Source organism: Gallinula chloropus (genome assembly GCF_964237585.1).
Source record: "Gallinula chloropus genome assembly, chromosome: Z".
NCBI classification, from domain to species: Eukaryota; Metazoa; Chordata; class Aves; order Gruiformes; family Rallidae; genus Gallinula; species Gallinula chloropus.
Window position 1 is genome coordinate 41,024,089 of NC_140089.1, and position 26,473 is coordinate 41,050,561.

Consider the following 26,473-nt stretch of genomic DNA (forward strand, 5'->3'; position numbering starts at 1 on the left):
CAGATTCCGATTTAAATTATATTTTGTAAGATGAAAAATGGTTTCAAATCAGTTAATATAAGTAACAGGAGTCAATTTCTACTGGAGAAATACCACTACCAATGCTTTGAAGAGATACCAATACATATAATCAAAGATCTTTCCAGACAGGGTGAGTTTCAATGTCTTTCATGTTTCTCCCTTTTTTATTCTCTATTATTTAGAGAATTGCTTAGGGCTTTAGTGTTGACTTATTTCACAAAAAAAATAATGGATAAATACTTTTATAGAGCAAGATATTTCATCCGAGAATGCAAAACAATGTCCAGGATCCTAATAAATACCGTTATGTCTGAAATGAGTTATCTCAGTAGTGACTTGGGCTCAGATTTATTGTACAGTTCATCAACTTCTCAGCATGCTGGATAATGAATGTTTCATTTACATTGCTAATTGCCAAGCCATGGTTCCTTCAACCTTTAACCCTTATGCTTTATCACATTATCACCATATGTCAATATAATTGCATTTAACATTCCAAATAACTAACTTTTTCATGAGGTCAAGAGATCCTTTTTTTTAAAAGCTTTACCAGTGGGATGTCTTTAAAACTACCAAGAAAACCATTGTACACAGATACTATAAAACTAATGCCATTTTTTCTTCAGGAGAGGAAAGGTTCTATCTTCTGACCCATATTAAACTATTTTTTGTTAAAATCTGCATTTGCCCATTGTAACTAAATTACATATACTTCTGTGAAGAGCTTCAACTTTAATATCTGTCATTATGAAACACCAGCAAATAAGACCTGTATGAGATACCTTGATACCTGCATGAGATTTTTGTCTCTAGATTCTTTCATCTCTGGAATTATACATTTCTTTGCATGTTCATATTGTCTTGAATTTCATTCTGCTTTGCCTATATAATAAAGTATTTTACTGTAGCTACCATCCAAGATGCTGTCTTAGGCTATGTCTTTGGTACAACAGCATTGCTACTGATGTGCTTACAATTATACTTAACCCTGATGGAAACCGGACTGTATCTTATCACCTACTGACAATGTTAATTCACTCTGCCCCTGAAAGACCCTTTCTTTCAATTTACCTTCACCACCAATACTTCTTCCAGCTCTGAAAACTGCATGGTCAATAGCAAAATTTAAGCCAGATCATACACAGCATAAGCTGTTCTGGAAAAGGATTTTACTACTGAGTGCAACTGAGTTGGTTGCTTCTTGTACACAGTCAAACAAGACAGAAATGACACTCCTGGTTGGTAACAGTTACGGAAACAGAGACACTGCCCTCTTTACATCCATCTACCTCTAGGGTTGGTGACTTCACCACTTCCCTGGGCAGCCTGTTCAAGTGCTTTCACAACTGTTTTGGTAAAGAAATTTTTCCTAATATCCAGCCTGAACCTCCTCTGGTGCAACTTGATGCCATTTCCTTGTATCCTATCACTTGTTACTTGAAGGAAGAAATCAACCCCCACCTGGCTATAACCTCCTTTCAGGTAGTAAGGTCTCCCCTCAACCTCATTTTCTCCAGGCTAAACAACCTCAGTTCCCTCGGCTGCTCCTCAGAAGATTTTTTCTCCAGACCCTTCACTAGCTTTGCTGCCCTGCTCTGGACATGGCAGAGCTTCAAACCCCACAAATTAGTGAAACTTCAAATTTGTTTATATTCCTCCTCATACTTTACATTCTGTGCCATAGCGGCTCACTTCACCCTTCTGCCATGATTACATAGCTCTTCTCTGGCTCTTTCTGACCAGTCACCAAATACCCAAAAGCTCCACTCTTTCAGTTGCTTCCACCACCCACTTCTGCTGCAGAAACTTTGCCTGACTCTATACACAGAACACTACAACATAATAATAATACCATGAAAGATTTATACTATAATGGAATTGCAGGCTTGAAATACCCAGAATATATTATGAGATTAATATATCCCTCTCTTGCAACTACAAAATAGTAAGTTTTAGCACATCCTGCTGTTAGAATGATCCTCTTGCCAAGCTGCAGACAATCCCTTTTCCAATCAGCTGCAGTATACACCCACTAAAGATTTATCTTTCACTGCCAGACTGATCACTTTTCTGCATGTCACTGAGAAGGGCTGTTTCTGCTCCCTGCTAACCTGGACAAAGTATAACCTCCTGATTCATCTATACATAAAACATGAGAAAAGGCTGGAATCAGAACCATAAAACCCCTTTGAAATAGATTAGGTCCAGAAATGTATGCTTTTTTTTTCTTCAAAGTGTTTCAATCCATTAAATATATATAAAAAAGGTAAAAAAATAAAATTCCATGTTACCACTGGGAAATGAATATTCCTTCATGCACACCAGCTGAGACACAGCGCAAGCATTTCACTTAAAAGAATTCCTAAATATGAGGAACTTTTAGCAGTATATGTCAAACAGTGTGTTCTTAAGAGATTTAAGCATATTGTGGTTATCCATTTCCAGCTGCTTCTGTGGAGTCAAACTTTGGTTTTATGTTAACAGATAACATTATTATCACATTTTGTGAAGAACCACGGCATCCAGCACAGATATGTCACTGACTGTGCAGAACATTATTTGAAAATATGATTGCTTTTTGAGTCTTTAATAATGGACTCAAAATATAGCCAGATTCAATGCCACATTTAAGTGTTCAGAATGTGAGCTTGCAATGATTGAGTGTAGAGTATACAAAGGATTCCTCATCACCTAATTTACTTTAACCTCCCAACCATTTCTAGTTGACAGAAGACACTGTAAATTAACATTTTTCTAAAATGGTTAAAGCATAAAATCCAGAGAGTCCGAAATAGTCACCCGTGGCACCTGACTTTAGATGGCTGTTTTTCACAGAAATTTATAGGCCTAACTTGTAAATTAATAAATAGTAAAATTACTACTTCCATGGTTATGCCCACACAGGCATCTTGAAAATCTCACTTTGGATTTTACTGCTACAGTGATAGTACTGGAAGTCTGCAGGAAGTGAAGCTGAGGTTTGACTTCTGAGTAAATATTGGTTTATACCACAAAACACAACTCCATTACCTCAGAGGATCTGTGTAAGTGTAACTGACTGGAACACTGTAAACAATTAGGCTAATGATAACATGAAGGAAGAATTCATACGAGATGATAAAACAACAAATATTTTCTATTTATTCCTCTACAAGTATTTACAGATTAGTTCATGGAGAAGATCAACAAGATGTAGTACACTAGTGGAGTATAAAATACCCAATAATAGCCAAGGAAACAAAACCGGTCACTCCAGGTAACCCCTGTTCAAAATACCAACCAAGGAGACATCAAACACAACTGCAAATACTAATACACAAGTTAAACATGCAGCCTGCGGACGCTCCTGCCAAACTGTGGAGATCACATGAAGACAATCACTTTGCAGGATTTGTAGAGTTTTGTATTTATTTGAACTAAATACCTGCAGGTGTTGCAAGTAAAGTATTAACTCTTGAAGACACAGAAGAAAATTTCGCCTAAAGGAAATTATATCATGATTGTTCAATGCAGGACTAATGGACTTTCTTCTAAATCTGAACCATGAACGATGCTCTCAATTATTTCCCTGAATCCTCAGATCTGGAGTGGGAATGTGCAGGTTTCTGGCTGGAACAGAAAGTATCCAGACATAAAGGAAAGTGTATGAATTACCAGGGTCTATTGTACCACCATAAGGCAGAGGGCAGGACTCAAACCACAGCTTTCTAAATGCAATTTCTTTTGTCGCTATTTCCTTTTTCTGTAACTAGAAGATCAAGTGTGTAAGGGCAGCAATTTCTGTCCTCGGAACAATGCATCTGTTTGTGCAGTGGAGTTTCTTTTGCTCGGATACATCTGTTCCTAACTGTAAAACAGATTAACTTCTTTGTTTGTATATTTTTTTATTTAAATGCAGCGATTTAGACCTTCCTCTGAAAAAAAAAAAACAACCCACCTCATTTCCTGAGCAGGAAGCACTGATGAAAGATTTGAAGGATTGCTCACTTAGGCTGATACATGCTTAGTGTTTTGTCTTGCTCAGCAGTGATTTGCTACATGGGCATGCCAAGGAGTGGGGCTGAGTGAGGTCTGGAGAGCCTCTGAATCACAGTTACGGCAGCAAAGTCCCAAAACTGAGATGGTAACCCACAATGAGAAAGCAAGCAGATATGCAGCAAACAAGGATGACCTGGCAGTTTGGGTGAGATGGGAGGCTTTCAAAATACCAACGCTGTGGATTTCCATGGTTGTGAATCTTGAGAAAAATCAAAACTGTTATTTAGTTTGTATCTTTCTTTGCCTACTCCAAACCCTAGCAGCGGACCAGAGCATCAACACATTCACTCAGCTGGTGATCCTCCTGCGGAGGCCCAGAGAAAGCTAACGCGCCCCATGCCACAGCAAGAGCTGCAATGTTTTCACCAACTGCCCTTCATGGAGAGAACACAGCCCTGGGGGGCCTGGCAGTGTGCCATGTCGGAGCAGGGAAGGTATAATTTACACGCTGCCATGCAAGCTCCAGCAAATCCGTCTCATGGCAAGAGGAGTGCAGCGTTTCATTCTTCATAATCTCCCAGCAGAGTGGCAAATACATATATACTTAACTAAATGCCAAAACTGTATGGACTGAACCTGAATATGTTTAGTTCTGTTTAAAAAAAAAAGGGGGGAGGGGAGAATATTAATATTTTCATTGCTTTTTTTTTCCCCTGTTCACTCACTGTGTGTTTACCATAAATTAGACCTGCTGAGAGTGTGATGCTGAGCAACCCATATGGCAAATACTCAACTGAGAAATCTGCAAGGAAAAATCACTTTTTTGTTTCTGAATTATTTCTAGTCCCTTGATTTAGAAAGTCTTGTTTAATAGTAAATGCTGAGAAACAACCCTGCTAATGCTATTTATATAGAGAAAAAGAGATGAAAAACTTCCTAGACCGAAATAATGTACTTTCAATTGAAAGTGATTCAGCACATGTTGAAATCTGACAAAACCCAGCATTTAACTCAGTGAACAGTTAGGATTTTTCACTTTAAAACACAGTTACAAGAGTTCTTCATTGTACTATTGCTATTTACTCAAAATTAACCTTAAATGTTTCTTCAGCTAGAACAATCCACAATGTGAATCCATGGTGTTATACCAAACAAAGAGTTGACCTAACAGTTCCATTTTAGGTAAAAAAATTAATCTATTGCAGCTTTTTTACTTTCTAGTCTGTGACAAACACTGAGAATGAACCAGCATTCACGGATGTCTGGCATCCATGAAACTTAAAAATAATAAATCAAATTCTTGGTGTGGAACTCAGGCACCAATTGCTGACAATATCTTTCTGGCAATCTTGCAGTGGAGGAAAAAATAAAAAAACCAAGAAGAGTGGACTGCAAGAATATTCCCTGTGGCCAGTATTGACTTTTTTTTTTCCTTTTATTGTTCTTTTCCCTGTGAGAGACAGAAGGGAGATGGAGTCATGTTTTATGAAAATTCATTGGAAATGTGATTAAAGCAAGAACAACAGCAAGACAGAAATGCCAAAATGCAGTCAGGTTATGGAGTATCTAGTAGTGAGGCTTGTCCTTCTGTAAAAAGAACCAGAACTGGCAATAAATAGATAGCTTTTGTTGGCAAAGGCAGAATCCAGCGCAAGAGATTTTCTTCAACTGGTTTCATTGTTCATAAAAAAGGAAGAAGAACAAACATCTGGAGATGAAGACAGATAATTCTGCCAGGTTCTCTCTTTGATTTTACTAACAACTCCATGGTCCTGTTTGATCTGAGCCAAAGGACAAAGCAACCCGTACCAAGATTCATGATTCCTGTCTGATGGAACTGATGATAACAATCTCCCAAGTCCAATGAGCTGAATTCCCCATCTCTACAATGTAAATGATGTGATTTTTCTTTTCTTGTTTGGGGAAGATAAAATAATCAGCTGCCATAGTTTTCATTTGACAAATTTAGGAAGAATTATATTGAGGGCACTGCTTTATATCAGCCTAGGCATTATATTTTTGTATTTATCTTGTGTCAAAAGAAAAGGGGACTGTAAGAAACCTGGAGTCCAGCCATCAGATACACATATGAAATTCTAGTCCATTGAGAGCTACATGATCACAGCTGAAGAAAGTTATCTTGTCCGATCTTTTTTACCTAAACAGAAACAAGAACTCTGTGGCTTTGTGTAAAACTACAAAAATTACAAAAGAAAGAAAAATCTCTCTATAGCTGTTTTCAAAAACAAAGCGTGACTTTGTTACTAACCACTAATCACAAATAGGAAAAAAGTTGAGTAACTCCAATCACTGAGATCTATCCTTCAGATAAGGTAATTTAAAAAAAAAAAGCAGTTTGGAAAAAAAGAAATGCTACAAAGCTACCCTGAACACTTCCCTTTCTTTTTATTTTTTATCATAATCAATAAATTCAATCTGTACTTAGGAATTTTGCTTAAAGCTATTGTAATTATTTCAGAAATGGTACAGAATTTCTTACAGAGAAAAATAATGTGTCTATCCTGAAAGCAGTGCAAGATTACTTTGTAAGAATTTTAAGACACTTTATTTAATCAGATCTACATAAAAAAGAAGAAAATGGTAAAAAATCAAGACATTGCAATACTTACAGTATACATGGAACTGCTAAATGATAGGGTTTTTAGGGTCAAAGAGCCTGCAGGTTAGAGTTAACCTGTATTCACTTACATACATAGCCACAAAAAAATACCTGTAACCTCGCTATGGAATTGCCAAAGAAATGGTATTTTTGATGAATAATATTCATGCAACAGCTTTATGATGAAAACTACATTTTGTTAGAGAGGCACAGGAGCCACAAATACTTCTGCTTACAGAAGCGGTGATCCTTCTGAGATACTTAATCTATCTACTAGAGGGAAGGAATATTGCATTCTTTGGTAGAATTATAGTTGGTGTTCTCAGCTACTCTAAATTCGAGTACTCAGATACTGGGTAAGGGATTTTGTATTTTTCCATCCCTATTTTGCAAGCAAAATATATTAAGATGTATATAAAATTAAATAAACCTAGAAGTTTTCAGTCAGACACAACACTTGACTTCAAGTAAGCCTGAGAGCATACCCAGTTACATGGGAGTCAAAAGAAGGATCTTCCCTGTTACCATTTAACCAGTGAAAATAAATGTTGAAAAATCATATGCAGCACTTGATCTGATTGATTCAAAATTCAAAAAATGTTCCTACATATTCAAATAACCGACAGCTTCACGACTAAACTCGTGATTTGTAGGAGAAGGAATAAAATTCAGTGGTGTGTGCTAAAAGCATAGGCAACTGTAAAGTTTACAAGTCATAAGCATTCACTTATATTCTAATTCAGAAGGTGTTTTAGGCACTTGCTTTGCCAAACAGATGGAACAAATTAATTTTTCAAGACAGCAGACATATTTTGTTGGTTTTCTACATCAAAATATTGCTATTCTAAATAAATATTGCATTATTTTAAATGAGGTTTGTTGTATGCTTTTCTTGTTTTGTATTGTTTTAATTTCAAAATGAAAAATACAAAAGCAGACACCAAGACAGACATTTGCTTAGACATACCCTGTATCTCTCTGTCATTTCCTCTAGACAGAATCACTGTCTTCTGTAGTAATTCAATGCTAACAACAGTAAACCGAAAGGAAGTCCTTTTATTTGTAGCTGGAATTATACTGTAATCTGGGATCAACGTTTTAATGGTCTACACCAAAAAGACAAACATTAAATAAATAGCAGAAAATAAAATTTTACTTTTCTGTCATGTTTATATTCTTGTTAACTCTATTTTCAGTTTACAGCCAGATCTTAAAATAACAAATGTCCAAGTTAGTTTTTACATTGACATTTTTTAAAAGTGTATTGTATTTCATAGAAAAAAACTCTTCCTACGCTGAGCATTTCTCAAAACAGCACCTCCCGCTGTCAGTGTATATGCCCCATGAGCAGCTGAGCTGAGATGCTACTGACAAGAACTAGAAGAGTACACAAATGATAAATTAGTCAGCTTTGTAGAAGTCAGGAATGCAATCCAATAATGATACTGTAGATGACAGCATTTTATTTAGCTGAGAGACAGTGCATATTATACAGCTGTATTTCATAAACTACCTTAATTTAGAGAAACACATTTCATAAATGATACAAAAGAAAATATGGTTTCTCTTCTTAAACAATGTACTTGTAAACACAGGCACATTTTTACTGTAATGTTAGTAGATCAATCTAATGTCTGTGTTTATTCCTTTAATAATAATTACAGTTATTTCACTTACTTTATTAACTTTTGAATGAAGATTGAACAAAAACATTAAAGGCAAAATCATAAACAATAGCATGGGCCAAATTTAGACCAGATGTCACACAAATCATAACAGATTAAGTCTATTCAGTATCTTTACACACTGAAAGAAACTGAAATCCATCATATGTACACCACTGCAGATTGGACATCACTCTATATACCATGCATTCTCAAAGAGATACTAGAAAATCCATGATGCTTCTGCTACATTACAAATTACAACAGAAATATAAACTAAAATAATCAAATACCCCTTGCAAAAATGACAGTTGAATAAATCATTACTTAATTATTTAAGGACAGGCTGAGTCGGGCTGATGGATAAATATAATGGTCTTGGCCAGTTTTACAAGTTTACATTTTTCTTCACACTGCAAGGGATCATAATGAACACCTTGCGTAACATCCTGCATGACTTCATGCAGAAACACCTCACTGAGGAGGGGAACATCAACTTGTATGACCCTCACAGTATCTTTCTGGAAGGGATCTGGGCTTCATTTTCAAACTATCAGCAACCCCGATATACACCGCCGCAACCAATGTCAGTTTGGCTGCCATTTGACTTCACATACTCGAGCAGGAAGCACTTAAACCAGCCCAAGATTGTCCCTGTCAGTTTCCTTTTGTACCGTTAAGAGACAAGTAGGTAACTGCGACAGAGGATTCGTCAGGTCTGCCTCAGCTCTCCACACCTTCACTGGTGCAGCCAGCCGGGGTACTTCTGCGGGCCTGAGCCACCAGCAGAACAGCTGCCAGCCTCCAGAACATGGCAGGCTGATGTTTAAACATGAGTATGGTATTTACATTAACGCATGTTTGGCTGCACTTCTCAGTCCTATAAGGTGATGTCTTAAACCTCCTAATGCTTCTAAAAAAGCAAATGAAAGTATGTTCAAGCTCTGTGTACAATACAAGTTACACATTTTCCTACAGGCAGATCTCACACACTGACATTTTAAGACCTTAATTAAGGTTGATTTATTTACAAATGGTATGTTTTCAACTCTCAGAAATGATGTATTTAATGTTTTATTTTTAAACACAATTAAAAAATAATATATAAATATATACATACTGCAAATGTAATACAGATAACAAATTCATTTAAGCCCATTTATGCACATTAGTGACACACCATGTGGCAGAAAGACTAGGACTACAAGAAGACCCCTTGGCGATTTATTTTATATTAAATCCCTAATGGCCTCTTCTCATCTTTGCAAAAATATGCACAAAAGTCCAGACTATGAAGCCATTGAAATGAATGGTTATTTATTTGCTAAACGAGAACCCTATGTTTAATGTTCCTTAGACATAAGGTAGTCTGCAAAAGTCGCATTCCTACAGCTCCATACATCATTTATTTTACATACCCTAACTTCTCACAACAGGCATCAGAAAAATATCCCTGAACAGCATTGCTATTGTAAGTTGCTGAGAATTTTGTTTCCGATTCCATTACTGGAAGATTAAATGTTAACATGTTTACTTGGGATTTTCTTCTTGTTTTGTTTTTAACATTAAAAACAAATTCATGGACCAATCTGATGACATTTAAAATATGTTTATATTTATACTGCAAGAAAAAAGTTCCCAAATACATAACTATGGTCCAACCATTACAGACAGACACCAAAAGTTCAAGCCCTCCAACAAACATGTTGTAATCTACCTGGTGCTTGTTTGACATGCTGCAGCTAGACTCTTGATTTGCTTTACAGCAGTATTAAAAACATCACTTTTCATAACACACAAATAAAATTGTCCCAATTAGTAACATGGTTGTATGCCATACAACTACTACTACAAAACAGCTTGAAAATTAAACTGCCTCTCTGATATCAGACTATTTATTCATGAGGAAGCAGATCCACTGTGTGCCCAAACATTTCTAAATTTCAGAAGTTACTATTGCTGGAACACCCACAGTGAGTTTCTCAGAGACACAAAGAGGAAAGTTACTACAAGAGCCAAGACTTTTCCCTGCTACCATTCTCAATTCAACAGGGCTACTAGATGCTACCTAAGGACAACCAATCCCACTGTTCTCGCATGAACTTGCAGGTCACTTTCTAGGGGCAGCAACATGAGTCACAGCAGCCTCAGTTGAAGCACTAACATCCCTAAACCACTTGGTTGGCACTCGCACAGAGGTAGCTCCAAACATACGATACTAAAAGACTACACAACCTTTATAATCTGGAAACTGTCTTTAGAAAAAATTCAGATGCCAAAGCCAGAAACATAAACAAGAGAATCAACAGATCTGTCAGCTCTCAGAACGCACATGTTACCTTTTCTGTAACAGTCGATAGCAGAGAATCAGAGACTATTTGCCTTGTTTCCAACTGACTGCCCTGCTTCACCCTGGAGTAACTTGATTTTCTATCTTCCTAAGTTACTGCAACGTCTGTGAGCAGGCAGAGTAAATTTTCATGAACCAAAAGACTAAGGATTTAGTTCAACAAACATGTTACGGAGCTGCAGTATCATGAGACATGTCAGTTGAACTGAATGAAACCTGGACTGTTCTTCAGTGCACTAGAGATAGGAAAGCAGAGAATGGAGTTCAATTTAGAAGGGAAAGATCCATTCCTCGGCAAAAAAATGACTTTCACAGAAAGTCACATTCAGATGATATTTCTCATTTCCAAGAGAATTCCAGCAGAGAACAAGCAAAATATACTCTCAGGGTATAACATAATGTAACAGAAATTAACTGTAGCACATGCGCTGAATTTCGCTACAATATCCTATGAGTAATCATTGCAATGACTTGGGGAAACTTTCTGGCAAAGGCAACAAAAATAGCTGTGATCCAGGCTCCTGCACTCTTCTTTTCTGTCACAGTCTTGAAAAAATGCTGCTATGCACACAAAATCCAAGTAGCACATGCTCTAGTAGCCTGTCACTGGAGACACAGGTCTGATGTCAACTTGCAGCTATAATGCCACCTAAATCCAGGAAGCCTCAGATCCAACAGTAGTGCAGTGGTTTAGCTCTGGCTGGAGGCCAGACACCCACCAAAGTTGGTCTATCACTCCCCTTTTCAGCTGGAAAGGGGAGAAAATAGATATTGAGAGGCTCAGGAGTCAAGATACAGACAGGGAGAGATCATTCAGCAACCAGTGTCATGGGCAAAACAGACTCAATACAGAATAAAGGGAAGAAAACTCTCTGATTGCTGACACTGCCCTGCACAGCCAGTGACACCAGAGTCAGGTAATGAGAAGTGCGGCCAGATCTTAAAGCACCTCTCCCCACCCCTCCCTTCTCAGCAGGCTTCACTTTAGTCACAACTTTGATCCCTTGGTCAACAACAATTCTGGCCTTGAGTTGGCTGGTGTTTGTCAGACATACAAAAAGCTTCTAGCTGCTCCTTGCAGAAGCCACCCCTGCAGCTCCCCCTTCTCCACCAGAACCCAGCCACACAAAACTACGACAGGTAGTTATCTCAAGAAATGCAAAGCTGCACATACTTACAGAAACCTAAACACAAAACACCTCCTCTACCCTTACCAGTAATGCCAAGACTGACTATTCCTTTAATATCTGGAATATTTTTTATCACGACACCTAAAAATCAGGTGACAATTAGTGAGCCAGGAGACAATGAATGTAAATCGCACGCTGGTACCAGTACATACATACAAATAATCTTTGTATGTTATCATTTGCACCGTTGTTTTTGCAATCGTGTCTTTCTTCCCAAGAAACTACAGAGCAGGAATGTACCTGCATGTGAGTACTGCTGTGCAACAGTACTAGAAGCAATTGTGAGTATTAACATACAATTTATGATTTAATATTTACCATCATTTCCTTCCTTCTAAAGTACACAACGTAGAAAACTTTCTCACAGATGCTACAAAATCTTTATCAACGCTAATAAAAATAGGGGGCTTAGTAACATATCTCATAGGAGCTTCAATTAATTTAAATTTGTGGCATATTTGTGAAATAAAATATTAATATCTTCATTTGCAGAGGTAAAATGGAGGAAAACATTATTTATTTAATATAGGAAATAATAAGCAGAGAAGGGGAACGTACTTAGCTCCAGGTGAAGACTTTGCTAAAAAAGGCATCCACTGCCTCAAAAACCTCCTTTAAATAAAGATCTGCAACACTTGTTATGAAAACAGAAACAAAGAAAGCTTAGAATCATTTGAGTATGCGCTAGTGAGGTGTGACATTTCTTAGACCATCAGAGTTCTTGACCTCTGTCTTTGCTATTGTGAAGCTCTGACTGAAATCAAAGCTTGAGGGTTGAGCTGCAACATGCCCACTCTTCATGACAGGGGTCCTACACAGCAGTGGATGCATGCTTGTGAAAAGCTTACTCTACCCAACTATATTGTATGATCATCATCTTCAGTCTTATCAAAATCACCTATATGGTAGACCATATGTAAGCCCGTAGAAAGTACTTCATTAAAAGATACTTTTGCATACCACTTGATTTAGAAAAAAAAAAAAAAGAAAATTGACCTTCTGAGATCTCTGAAGAAGTAAACACATTAGTGATTCAACACCTGCAACAAACCCAAGCCTGTTCTTCATGTTCCCTTAATGTTTAATCAAGTAACATCCATAGATCACTTTGAGGATGAATAACAAATTATCATTACTATTGCTGAGAAACTCCTGGAGTCACTAAAGTCTGTCTTCTGAGTTTGTAACAGAAATCTAAACTGAATAGACAGGCCTGAAATGTTTTGTCTATGATCCCTTCACATGTATTAAGTTTCTGACAGTGGGTGAAGCAACTACTGCAAAATGTTTTTACAAGCCATCTGCTTTATGCACAACACATCCCTGGCTCTAATAACAGCAAGCAAACAAGTCTTATACTGGCCAAGCACTGTAAATCAGAGAGTTCAAAAAATGTTTGAATAAAGTGCAGCAGTGCAGCAAATGCAAACCCTATCTCCATCCCAAATGTGAATGAGTGCTTAGTATGAAGTGTGACTTTGTAACCATTACAACCAGAAAAAAGCATTCGCACCCCTGAAAAACAGGCTCTCTCTGAAGCAAACTATTCACAGCAGAGAAACAGAGAAAGGTGAAGAAAGATACCTGTATCTTCCAGAAAAATGACATCAAAAGTGCTAGTAATAAAAGTCACATAACAGATCGGGATCAAAACATCAGTAAAACACAGATCAGTTTGTTCTTTTTTACATGCAACTGAATCTCCTTTTTCTTCCATGACGTCTCAAGAAAAAAAACTTTGAAACATTTATTGCTTGACCACCAGATCTTGACATTCCTTCAACAAAGTATGTCAGCATCGAATGTTACACAATACTTGAAAAAGGTTTGAAAATTTCCCTGGATTTGGGACCATGAAAAACTACTATTGCCAAATTCAATCTATGAGCTGTGGCTAAAAGCAAGATGAGGTTTACATTATGATTAATTTCAGTATGTAGAATAGTAAAGATGAATTCTGCCACGTTTAACTGGAGAATACAAGGCCTGCACTCTACATGGTCTATTAAACATGATTAAAAGAAAAAAAAATAAAAAGAAAATGAAATACTAAAGCCAGGTCCCCATAGCTGTCTGGGGACAGGACAAGGGGCAATGGCTTCAAGTTGGAGCACAGGAAGTTCTGCTCCAACATGCCGAAGAACTTTTTCACAGTGAGGGTGACAGAGCCCTGGGACAGGCTGCCCAGGGAGGTGCTGGAGTCTCCTTCTCTGGAGATACTCAAGATCCATCTGGACGCCTCCCTGTGCGACCTGTCCTAGGGAACCCGCTTTGGCAGGGGGGTTAGACTTGATGATCTCTGGAGGTCCCTTCCAACCCCTACAATTCTGTGATTCTGTAATAATATTTCCTTTGTATATTTCCTTTTTATTTTTTAGTATGCAGGCAGAAATCTATGGATAAGTATTATCTGGATTTCACCACCACCTTAATCAACCACAGAAGCATCTAACTTTTTGTAAAATGCATCACAAAATATATGCTGTAAGAAATCTTGTAAGATATACTCAAGTGGTTAATTTTACCCTAAACAGTACTTTAAAAAAAAAAAAGTAAAATGCAAACTTTTTTTGCATGGAAAATACTGTTTATAGGTGATCTTTGAGTAAATAGTGAGATAGTAAATTGGAAATATATATTTTGCAAAAGTACCACTTTCTTGTTGACATTTTCTTTCTATTTAGTTTTATCATTAATCAATAAGTGTCCTGGTTTCGGTCAGGATGGAGTTAACTTCTTTTGTAGCAGCGGATGGAATGCTGTGTTTGAGAGTTAAAATGGAAGCAGTGCTGATAACACCCTGATGGTTTTAGTTGTGGTCAAGCAGTCAAGGACTTTCTCAGCTCTACGTATTTCTCTATTAATGAGAAAGGAGGGGACGAAGCCAGGACAGGTGACAATAAACGGGCCAAAGAGAGTATTCCATGCCAATTACTGCTCAGTATAAAGGGGGGCTGGTGGGAGGAGGAGCGGGCGGCTCCAGGACGCGTGGTTTTTGGGGGACGGTCGGGTTCCAGGACGGCTCTGGGTGGCACGGCCTGAGTTGTGGGTTTGGTGAGAAACTGCATTGTGCATCAATATATTTTTTGCTCTAAAGTCCTGTTAGCATTGTTACATTTTATCTTTCTGCTATTTTAGTAAACTATCTTTATCCCAACCCACAGGCTTTTGGTTTCTTGGTTTTGGGGTTGTTATTTGCCCCTTCTGTTCCGTGGATGTACTTTTGTTTCTACCAACACTTTCGTTTAGGTGATGTGGCAATGGACACACTTCATCACACAGTTTCATAACGGATGTATAGAAGGCATAAAAGCATATCCCTACCCTCTCAAAAAGCTAAGAGTGTCCAGAGTGGCTTTACAAACTGTATGCCATGCTGTAAGTGAAAGGTAGGACAGAGAACTTGTTAATGACTAGTTACTGAAGTATGTCAGAGAGCTCACACCTTTAAGTCACCCAAAGGCTGCAATCTGCTGATGCCATTGTTTTAACACACCATAGTACAGACTAACAAATCTGCTGTGTACATGCATAATAATCTAAGCCAGAATAAAAAGTGCTGTTGCTTCTCTCAAAGTTAATTAAATCACTGAAAATTTTGCTCATATGTAATCTTGAGAAAATAACAGACTGAAAAATCTTTCAGTTTTGAGCCACGTGCCATAGAGCTGTTTACCAGCCACATTGTTTAGATTTTGTCTTACCTCCAGTGCCATGCTCACAGTACTAATTGCTACTTTGATTTCTCCATCTGAAATCTCCTTGATATCCTTCAGCATAATTTCCTCAATGCTTACACCTGTTTGAGAAAAGAAAGCAGTTCGTAAAAGCTGCAACTGATGAGGTGCCACAACATGAACTAAAACCATAGCTTAGACCTTAATGTGGAGCATTTGGTATTTTAGTACATCCTATGAGAAAATTAAAAACAACATTACTATTTCAATGCTTAATGTTTCTAGAAGGATTTTTTTAAGCAAAGAAGAGATTATAGGGGGAGGGGGAGCGGGGTAGTGCAAAGGATGAAGAATTAAGGCTCCTGCAATGAAGCTGTGTGAACACTCAAAAGTGAACTGAATTCCAATTGATGATAAATGTACAGACAATTCCTATGGTCTAACAGAAAATCACCAATATGAAAAAGAATAATCTGTAACATAGTGAATGAGTAGTATATTAAAATGCTGGTGTGTAATACTACGGTATCCATAAAATATTCAGAAGCAAAGCAGCTAAGATACTTGTCTAATAACAAGATGAACTAAAGTTCATGTATTTATTATATTTATGTGTTTGTCCTTTTAAAAATATTTTTATATAACCTGTAGACTTTCTGGTGGGCTGCAGCCCACTGTGCCTGTAGTAAGGAATGAATTAATTAATTCAGGAAAATAATCATTATTTCTCCATGAAACAGAGAACGTTTTCTGACGAAATGTCTTAATATTACCTGGAACAATAGGTACACAAGGTGAAATATTCAGGAGAGGTTAGTGCCATCAAAGAGCTTCAGAAACTCAACAGCAACTTACTAGTACACATGCCACATGAATATATGCAGTGCTAAATATCTACCATGTAATACACAGCAAACAGCAGCTATGAGATGACAAAAAAAAAAAGCACATATGACATTGCCCTCCTCACATGGCGTACAAAAATTACTTGCAACTAATGCCATGAGAACTGAATCCATTCTATCCACTTGTCCAAGTTTTGCATTGGATATTAGGGTAAACTCCATGGGCCAAGTACATGACAAACATTGCAAAACCATGTCCTCAGGCAACCAGAAGAACTAAGGACTGAGCTCCATAAAAGCCACTTTCAGTAGGTGTCTCCAACCCAGGCTGCATTCAGTTTATTTCTGATTCCTTGACTAATGTCTGGAGGAAGTTCAGGGAACTATGTAAAGATTTATAGCCCTGACCTAATTTAGCTTGTGACCTCACTGGAAGAAAGAGCAAAGGAAGCAGCACCTCACATTCTACCCATAACTACCAGCTAGGACAGGCATCTCAGGGTGACAGTCTGAATTCAGATGAGAGGATTCTGCAGATGGGTGGACAGAGAACAGTAAAAAAAAAGCTAAGAGTCTGTGTGGACTCTGTGTGTACCTGATACAACTAACAAAAAAGTACCTCCATAATTCAATGCTCACTCTTAACAACTTGGTAGCAGATGCTACTTAACAAAGACAGTAAAAACCATGAGAGTTATTGCAACAATTTTCTTCAGGGCTTCAGAGTGTCCCTTCTAAAAGCCTGCTACCAAACTGTGGGTTCAAACATACCTACTCTTGATCACTGAAAAAACGACATTTGTGTTCATCTATTTCTAGCAGAAAGAAATGAAAACTGCAACTTCCCCACTGCTTCCTTAATCCTACTCCAAAGTCAAATTCACCTGTACAGAGCCCTTGATAAATTTAGACAGGTTCAACAGATAAAATCTACTCCCACACCATGCAGGCAATTGCATCACAATTTCTGCACATGTGCTGACACATTGATTATGCCCTTTAATTTCTTGAACACAAATTCTTGACTAGCATACACTTGTAAGAGCAACAAATGAAATAAAGTAATGTTTACTTTATCTGTAAAAGTAATACAAGATTATTTAACAGTTCAGTAGTTCCTCCACAGAGGTCACAATTCAATGATTCAGAATGTAAGCCACTTCATTTACAATTAAATATAATTATATGTAGCTATCAATGCTGCAACTCTTTTCACCACATACAATAAGGCAATATATTCTGATTGAGTTACATAACTACATTTGTAAATGGTCCGAATAATGGAAGCAAGTTGCACTACCTTGAGGGTTAAACTGAGTCTCCTGGAGAACAGAGATAATTTCCTCTCGCGGGGGAAGACCTGGAAACTTTTCCTCTAGGATTGACAGTACTTTTTCTTGCTGTTCTGTAATTCTGTCAGCCTCCAAAGACATGCACTTGAAGAGGATGCTTCCTGAAATGTTGAAAGACAAAAATCAATGCCTCTTGCAAACAGCAGATGTACTACAGAAACAAGAATGTTTACTGTATCATGACCCAAACCCTTTCCTTCTTAGGAGTTGTTTCCACTGATGAGTTCACTGAATTAGATATTGAGTGCTTTTCACACAGAAACATCCTCCTAATAAGGCAGTTTCTAAGATTTGCACTAGATAGCTTGTCAGGGCCTATGGTACAGCTGTTCCTAGCACAGCCACGGTGTTTAGCATGCTTCTGTACATCCTACACAGCTCTGCAGCATGGCCACCAGCGAGCATGGGGTCACCAGGGTGTGTACCTCTGTCTGCATTAGAACAAGTACTGGTACGCTTGGAAACAGTAAATCCACATTGTCAACCTCGCTGCTACAGACATGTCTGCAACAGATATAGGGAAAAAATCTCCACAAGAAGGGTGGTGAAGCGCTGAAACAGGTTGCCCAGAGAAGCTGTGGATGCCCCTTCCCTGGCAGTATTCAAGACCTGGCTGGATGGGGCTTCGGGCAACCTTGTCTAGTGAAAGATGTCCATGTATGTGGCAGAGGGGGTAGACTAGATGTCTTAAAGTCATTTGTCATTTTGGTGTAACTGACTACAGCTAACTCCTTGCCAATGGACATACCAAAAAAGCACAGTACATTCAGCCAAACAAAATAATGTGTTTAGTTTTAAATTTTAAGAGAAACATAACCCAGTAAATAACTTCACCATAATTGGTATGGTCTTACAATACAGAGGTGAGTTTTGAGTTTTATGTATTTCTGGACATGTCCTGCACATATTCTATCCTGCATGTGAAACACTCCTGACGGTTCAAGATTTACTGCCACCCTTTCATTCCCTGAAGACTGAGATCCCACTTATTAATATAAGCAAAGATAGCCTTCACTTCCAATTCCCCACACTAAATTACGAATAATAAAATCTTATACTTCAGCATTGAAATTATTTATTACTCTACTGTGCACTGGGATTTCAATCAAGTGTATGATTGCATTGCATCATGCTAGGTCAACAAGCAAATTAGTACAGTAGTATAAGATAGTTACTGTAAGCCAAAATGTTTAGGCTTTAGCACAGAGCTACAGAGAAGAAAGAAAAACTTGGACATATCCATCCTCACTCTTATTAGACCAACTAGGACCCAAACATCTAGTATGTGTCTGTTTTTCTCCTACACTGTCATCACACAAAGAGTATTTCTTCAAGATTCATAAAGCACTGGCAGCACAAAAAAATTTGCCATGCTAAGTACACTGCTCCTTATCCAAGAAACCCTGTGTGGATTAAATTCTAAGTAAAGCTTAACAAGCCAAAAGCTGCTCCCTGTCAGATAATAATCTCTGGAAATTCACATATGTGAAATTCCATTCTGTGTTTCTGCTACAGGTATTGTAACTTTCAATAATCTTTTTTTTCTCAGCATCCCTTTCTTTACATCAGTCTCATCAATAGGGCACAATGTTCCTGCCCTATTCAATAGTATTAAAATTATTAAATACAGACTGCATGAAAATCATGTACAGTGACCCATACAGGCATTTGTAAATTTAGGTACACAAATCATGGCCCCACAGCAAGCAGATTTCAGGTGACTACAGGTAAATAACCGACATAAAAAGCACTGAGAGATGTATACTGTGGTGGTTTAGCCCTGGCTGGAGGCCAGATGCCCACCAAAGTCAGTCTATTACTCCCCTTAGTTGCACAGGTGAGAAAATATATATTAAGAGGCTCAGGAGTCAAAATAAGGACAGGGAGAGATCATTCTGTCATCAATGACGTGGGCAAAACAGACTCAACACAGTGAAGGTGAGAGAAACTACCTAATTTATTACACTACACTACAAACAACAGTGAAACCAGACTTGGGAGCGCGACCAGATCTTAAAACACTTTCCCCCACCACTCCCTTCTTAGCAGACTCTAGTCAGAATTTTGCTCCCTTCTTCCCCCCGCTCACAGTACAGGGGGGTGCAGGGACTGGGGAGAATGGCGTTCTTGGTAGCACCTTCCCCCCACCCCTCCATTCTAAGCAGATTTCCCTTTAGCCATGATTTTGCTCCCTTCTTCCCCCAGCTCACAGTACAGGGGGGCAGGGACTGGGAAAAAATGGGGTTCTCAGTTACTTCTTCATGAGCTGTTTTCCTTTTCCAGATCTTAAAACACCTCTAACCTCGCCCCCACTCCCTTCTTCCCCCTGATTGCAGCACAGGGGGGCAGGGACTGGGAGATGGGGGCTTCAGTCAGTCCCTTGCAAGTTGTTTCCTTCTCAGCTGATGGGGGGGTGCATTCATTCCACACCCTCCCCCTGCTGCACCGTGGGGTCTCACCCACAGGAGACAGTCCTCCACAAACTTCCCCAACATGAATCCTTTCCCAAAGGGCTTTATCTCTTTATCACAATGTCTCTCAGTCCCAGTCCTCCATGGGGTTATGAGCCTCCCCCAGCAAACCTGTTCTGACGCAAAACTCTTGCCCATCTCTGTGTCTCTGATTCTCCTCATGGCTGCAAGTGCTGGCAGGGGCTTGCTCCAACGTAGGGTCACAGCATCTTCTCTATGTCTCCACCTGCTCCATCCAGCGTGGAGCCCCTCCACGGGCTGCAGGTGGGGTCTTGGCCTTTTCCATGGGTTTCTCCACGGGCTGCAGGGGCATCTTTCTCTCCGGCACCTGGGCCGCCTCCTCCCCAGCCCTTTCCCAGCCTTGGTGTCTGCACAGCTCGTTACATCTTCTCACTCCCTCCTCCGGTGGCAAAATGCAGCTGCTTCTGGATTGTTTTCTCCTCTATGTGATTCTCAGAGGCGCTCGACTATCTCTCGAGCCGCGACTTTGGCCTTGAATTGCTCGTTGTTTATAATTTAGGCTGAGAGAAAACCGTAACTGCTGCTTAAAGAAACCATCTCAGCAGCACAGTCTCACAAAACTGCAACATATACATACATACATATGTATCAGTAAAGCCTATTTTTCATTCCCTTTTGTATGAAGCAAGTTTCTCAACTGGTAGTCTCCAGGATAATTCCTCTAACAATATCCCTTCATTGTTCCCACCGTTCAGCAACTTTGCTGTTCCATGAGGTAACCAGTGCTCAGGCTACATATTCTTGTCCGTACCTCGGGAAAAGAAGTGACTAGAATGAGTTATACAGCCCACAGCACACTCCCAGTCAGCACAGAGCTGCACCTGTATAAATAGCAGCTCAGGGACTGTGATGTACAAAAGTTGCTATTTTAGAAATGGCAAGTCTTCTGCTTCTTCAGCACCCTTTTTTTTTCCCTCCAGAAGCAGACAGGGAAGCAGTAAAACAAGAGGTGTGAATGGTATATCCAACTGAGCTCATCAGTTTTGAAGTCAACACGACATGAGCTTCGTTTTCTGCCTACTTCTACAGAAATCACTACTATGTATCTGATTCAATGTCAGATCAGCAACTTCTGCTTCACCTTAGCTCCTTATACCACAAATCACTCCATCCTAATTACAGGACTGATTGTGAATTGAGTATTAACTACACCACAGTTTTTATCCAGTCAGCCTGGATTTCAGCTAAGCTTCATGTCCTTCCTAAAACCACATCCTTCATAAAACGTTACAAAAGCTCAACCATAGTGAAATGGTCCTCATTTGACTGTTCATGAAGACTGTTTCTGAGTCTCAGAATTTAAGAAAAAGTTTATTTTCCTGTTTTCCATGGAATAAATTCCAAAACTATTAAAATAAAATGAAATAGACTATATAACTAAATGTTTTTTCTACATTTTTCAAATGCATCTTTCTATGTATTTCAAATGTTTAAAGTTCCCAGCCAGCACAGGCAGTTTCTAGTGTAAAGTTCAGTATGGGCAACCAACCTAAACTGACTAAGTCCAGGTTCAGTGAAGCCCTGCCTTTCTATATCCAAGCAAAAGGGTATTGGGAAGCAAGAAAGGAAAGAAGTTGAACAGAAAAGAGGAGGAGTCTCATATTTCTCCAGCTGCAGGAAACTGAAGAACTGGCACCAGAAAGCTGTGGTTAGATCAAGAGGGTTCTAGCAGCCAAGTCAGTATCTGGCAATTATTTTAACAATTGCCTGAACCACAGCAGTTATGCAGCACCAAAAATGAGCACAAGCATCTGCCTGGTAAAATAACAGATGGATTTTTGCCTAGGACATACTATGGCAGCCTATTATATATTTCTGCAGGTATCAGTGTGTATTTGTCTCCTGCTTTCACTTGGTTTCTTCTATAGTAAGGCCATCTTGGATTTGATTTCACCTTTAGGAGGACATAGAAATTACTGTAAAGTTGTAAAATCAAAATGTGTTTATGTATGCAGTGTACTGCAGTGTCTCACTGGAAACCTCTGCCTTTCACTGCTCAGTTAATTTCAGGGTTAATGCTTTGGCATATTTTGATCAGGGATGACATCTTTAAAGCAAACTTAGAAATTTTAGGATTTATCACTTAATACAAGAATTAAATGCAGTCAGCCTGAAATAATGCCTCATCATAGGCAGACATCTTAGAAAGGTTTTTAAAAGGTTACTTTTCCTACTTGTCACAGCAATACTGTAGTGCGTGCAATTGCTAACTTTTCTACTAGGATGAAAGCAAGAAAAGGATCCTTCTCAAATGACTAGGGTGTCAGCAAACCCTAATATCAACATTTACTCTTCCTTAATTCTTTAACACTATGCTCATCAGCAGGAAAAGCAGGCACATGTCTTCTCTCCCAGGCAGCTTTGCAAAACAGATCACTCAAGGTATTTTTGTTTGGCCAAAGGTCTGTGGTCCATTTAGTCATATGCTCTCTTCTAAGTACCTGCTGTAAAAGAGATACATGGGCTCAGAAACCTCCTGCAGATTTTACTGAGTGCTGGTGCAACTCCCCCAGGGTTTCTGAAAGCATAATGGAGGCTGTTCTGTCTGCTGACATGCACAGAAAAGAGAAATATATAATAGGTAATACAAGATTCAATATTATTTGTGTACATCACACTACATTACAGATATTTTTTATCTAAGGAGAGGTCACTAGAAAATAGGCTAGGACTCTTAAAAACAATGTGCATTTCAGTCTTATTTTTGCAAAGCAGTTTGGAAGTGGAGCACTAGTTTTGCCAAAAGCAATTGCTGTGCATTAATATTAAACATGATCTAATGAAGGCAGAAGTCGTTTTGGGAAAACATTAAGAACAGCACAAGCATCTCCTGAATTATAAGTTTATGGCTGAGAGAAACAGTACAATGAAAATATAGGCATTACTCCTGTTAAGGTTTTGTTCCATGACCTGGAAAAATAAAGGAAGGGAAAAGGGCAAAACTAACAGTCCCTCATGACAAGTATACTTCAACACTCCCCACCCCCCAAAAAAGAGCAGAAACCAAAATAAACCACAAACCAAAACTGTAAAGCAGACCCCATCAAGCAATCATCATTGTGATTAACAAGAAAGCCAGAAAGCTGGAATAAAATACTGTGAGAGAGAGGATGGGGAGGGAAGCAGTTCCTCCAAGAAAACTGTTTCCATACATAAAACAAAAGTATCATTCCTAGTAAGTGCAGTGTTTGGTCCAGTTCAAAATGTTCCTTTCTTTCTGGCATATCTATTAGGGATGAACCAATTAGGGAACATGGGAATCATCTGATCAATGTCCAAAACAGAACAAAAACAAAACCAAAAACAATAAAAAACACCAAACCAAAAAAAAGACATAAGTCTAAGTCCTTAAAAGGGCATTTCTTAAAATGTGTCTGGGTGGCTAGAATAACAAACTCATCTCTACGGAGAGTCAGACTGCCCCAACAGGGCACAAAAATACCTCTGCTATGCAGCTCACAACTAGCAAAAGCAGATTCACTTTTTTTTAAAAAAAAAAATTGCTGATGCTCTTGCTGGAAATCTGTCTCTATTTACATGTTGCAGTCTGCACCTTGTGGCATCCTTCAAGGCCTTATACAAATAAACATAAGGAGGCATTTTTGAGAGTGCACTGACCCAAGGTACCTGACAGTGAGTGCTTGGAATCATCCTTGCCAGCTGGCTGCAACAGAAAATGTAATGATTCAGCAGTTTAATGGATCTTGAGTTTGGCAACAGTCCCCTTGTAAACATCTCTAGGGAAATAAAATAATACAGGCCCAAGACTCTGGCAGGTTCTGTAATTGTTTGCTTCTGGCACAAATCCAGAGCCAGCACAAGCTCTAACTTCAGGCAAATATGGCTGCACAACACTGACTCTCCAAGCAGGCTCTATTCAAAGCCCAAGGGCAGAATTAACTTATGTCTGACGGAGAGACAAAGATACCAGGAAAGCATTCAGCAGGAAAAAAAAAAAGTCCTTAAATATTAAAATGCCTAAATCAATACTGCTCAAATTCAAAGGCAAAGTCTTTCTCTTGATAACTTCTTTTTTTACCACAGAAGAGCAAGTTAAGTTTGTTCAAAGTTGAAATATCTCAGGTTATAAACATCTGTCTTTGCTATTGAAATTAAAAAAAAATTGTTAACAACCTGTGAGACAAAAGAAGTTTGAAAAAAGAGGAACAAATTAAGTCACTGCATGATAATTATTAAAGCATGAGATATTTGTGTAATCTTATGAGTCTTCTACCCAAATACTCCCTGGAAACCCAGAGACTCAGTTCCCAGCTCAGAAACTCAGATGTTAGGGCCTATCTGCTGTTATCTGAAAATTAAAACCTAATTCTTAGCACTCTGACTTGTATTTCTCTTGCAAACATCCCCCCAAATTTATACATGTTAACAATACACAGATCTACATTAGAAGTAACGTAACGAAGTGGAAAAAACCTAGTAGGCCCCACGCCTTGGCTGTGCACACATGGGAGTGCCACCAGAGAGAAGGGACTTCTTGTGAGCCTCCACACATAAATTCACTGTTAGTGAGAATCAAGCACCCTTCCTTCCACAGCATGATACATACACTGTCCTTCCCACAGGGTGCAGACCTTCAGGAACAGACTGCTCCAGCATGATCCCCCACGGGGTCACAATTCCCTCCAACAAACCTGCTCAGGTATGGACCCTTCTCTCCACAGGCTGCACGTCCTTCCAGGAGATTGTTGTGGCCTTCCCACAGGATCACAGGCTCCTCCAGGCACCTCCACCTGCTCCAGTGTGGGGTCCTGTACAGGCTGCATGGGCATCTCTCCTCCGGCACCTGGACCACCTCATCCCCTCTTCGTCACTGACCTTGGTATCTGCAAAGTTTCTCACATCTTCTAACTCCTTTCTCTTGTGGCAAAGAGCTGCTGCTAGTTTGGGTTTTTTTTCCTTTAACTTTTATCCCCAAAGTGCTGCCCCTGATTGGCTCAGCTTTGGCCAGTGTTGAATCCCTCTTGGAGACAGCTGGCATTTGCCCTCTTGCATATGGAGGAAGCTTCTTGCAGAAGCCACCCCTTTAGCCCACCTTCTCCCAAAACCTTGCCACGCAAACCCAAAACATTCCACTCCTCACCTCTGTGAATCACACATTGAAGAATTACCATTAAAATCCTAATTCATCACACACACTCTCACAAACATCAATCACACCAATAAAATTCCACACACCAAAATCAACATAGTATTATCACAACATCATCTAATGAAAGTGGACAATTTATACACACAATCCATCCTTCATCCCTTCACCACAATTAGAACAAAAGAAATTCTCAACAATTACTCCACTCCCTAGCTATGGTCAGCCTATGTTTTGCCTGTTTCCCCTTCCAATCAGTGTCCTTATCTCCAATTTCTCCGCAAAAAGGGCCATGGTGGTTTAACCTGTCTGGACACAAGGTGTCCACCAGCCCGCTCTATCACTCCCCTCCTCAGCAGGACAGGGAGGGGAGAAAAATAAGATGCAAAAACCAACCCAAAACTTCTGGGTCAAGATAAAGGCAGTTTAATAAAGCAAAAAGCCATGTGTGGAAGCAAAGCACAAGGAAAATATTTATTCTCTACTTCCCATCAGCAGATGTCCAGCCACTTCCCAGGAAGCAGGTCTTCAGTATGTGTAGCAGTTGCTCCAGATGACAAACTGAAAAAAACTGAATGCCCCCTCGACTTCCTCTGCCTTTCTCTCAGCTTCTTACCACTGAGCAGATGCGATATGTTATGGGATATCCCGTTGGTCACTTTGGGTTGGTTCTCCTGGCTCTGTCCCCTCCCAGGACCTTCCCCACCCCAAGTCAACTGCTGACGGGGAGAAACGTTGGAGATAAAGCCTTGATGTGTGCCAGCACTGCTTGGTAATGGCTGAAACTGGTGTGCCATCAACACCTTCCTTGCTACCAACACACGGCACTATGAGGGCTGCTGTGAGGAAAATCAACTCCACCTCAGACCGAACAGAGTTATTCAGGCTTTCTCAATCACTTCTCATACTATGCAAAAGAAGGAATGCAGGGACTCAGATATCCACTAGGTTCCTCAAATATGTGCTACCAAACACAGTAATTTAAATGAAGCTACTCATTCTATTTTAAAATTTAGCTAATATTTCCCTCAAAAACTGAAGTGCTAACTCTTACTCAAACACTTTCACCATTTCTTTATTTTTAACTTTGATACAGATGAGAGCCAAAACATGCAGACCCTTGCAATCATGGATAGTACTTGAACATGTTTTCTTGTTCATTATTCAGAACATTGCC

At 39.1% G+C, this 26,473-nt stretch overlaps 1 protein-coding gene across 2 annotated transcripts in view; it reads right to left on the minus strand.

The window, feature by feature from the left end:
* PRUNE2 (prune homolog 2 with BCH domain) overlaps nucleotides 1-26,473 on the minus strand; it is a gene marked incomplete at its 5' end in the record, with an annotated part of 139,819 nt that overhangs the window by 79,229 nt on the left and 34,117 nt on the right. For both annotated transcript variants that reach the window (XM_084278902.1, XM_084278901.1), the window contains 2 exons: nucleotides 15,528-15,622; nucleotides 17,646-17,798. In XM_084278902.1, coding sequence (XP_084135028.1) covers nucleotides 15,528-15,622; nucleotides 17,646-17,798 — 248 coding nt within the window. The remainder of the gene's footprint in view (nucleotides 1-15,527; nucleotides 15,623-17,645; nucleotides 17,799-26,473) is intronic.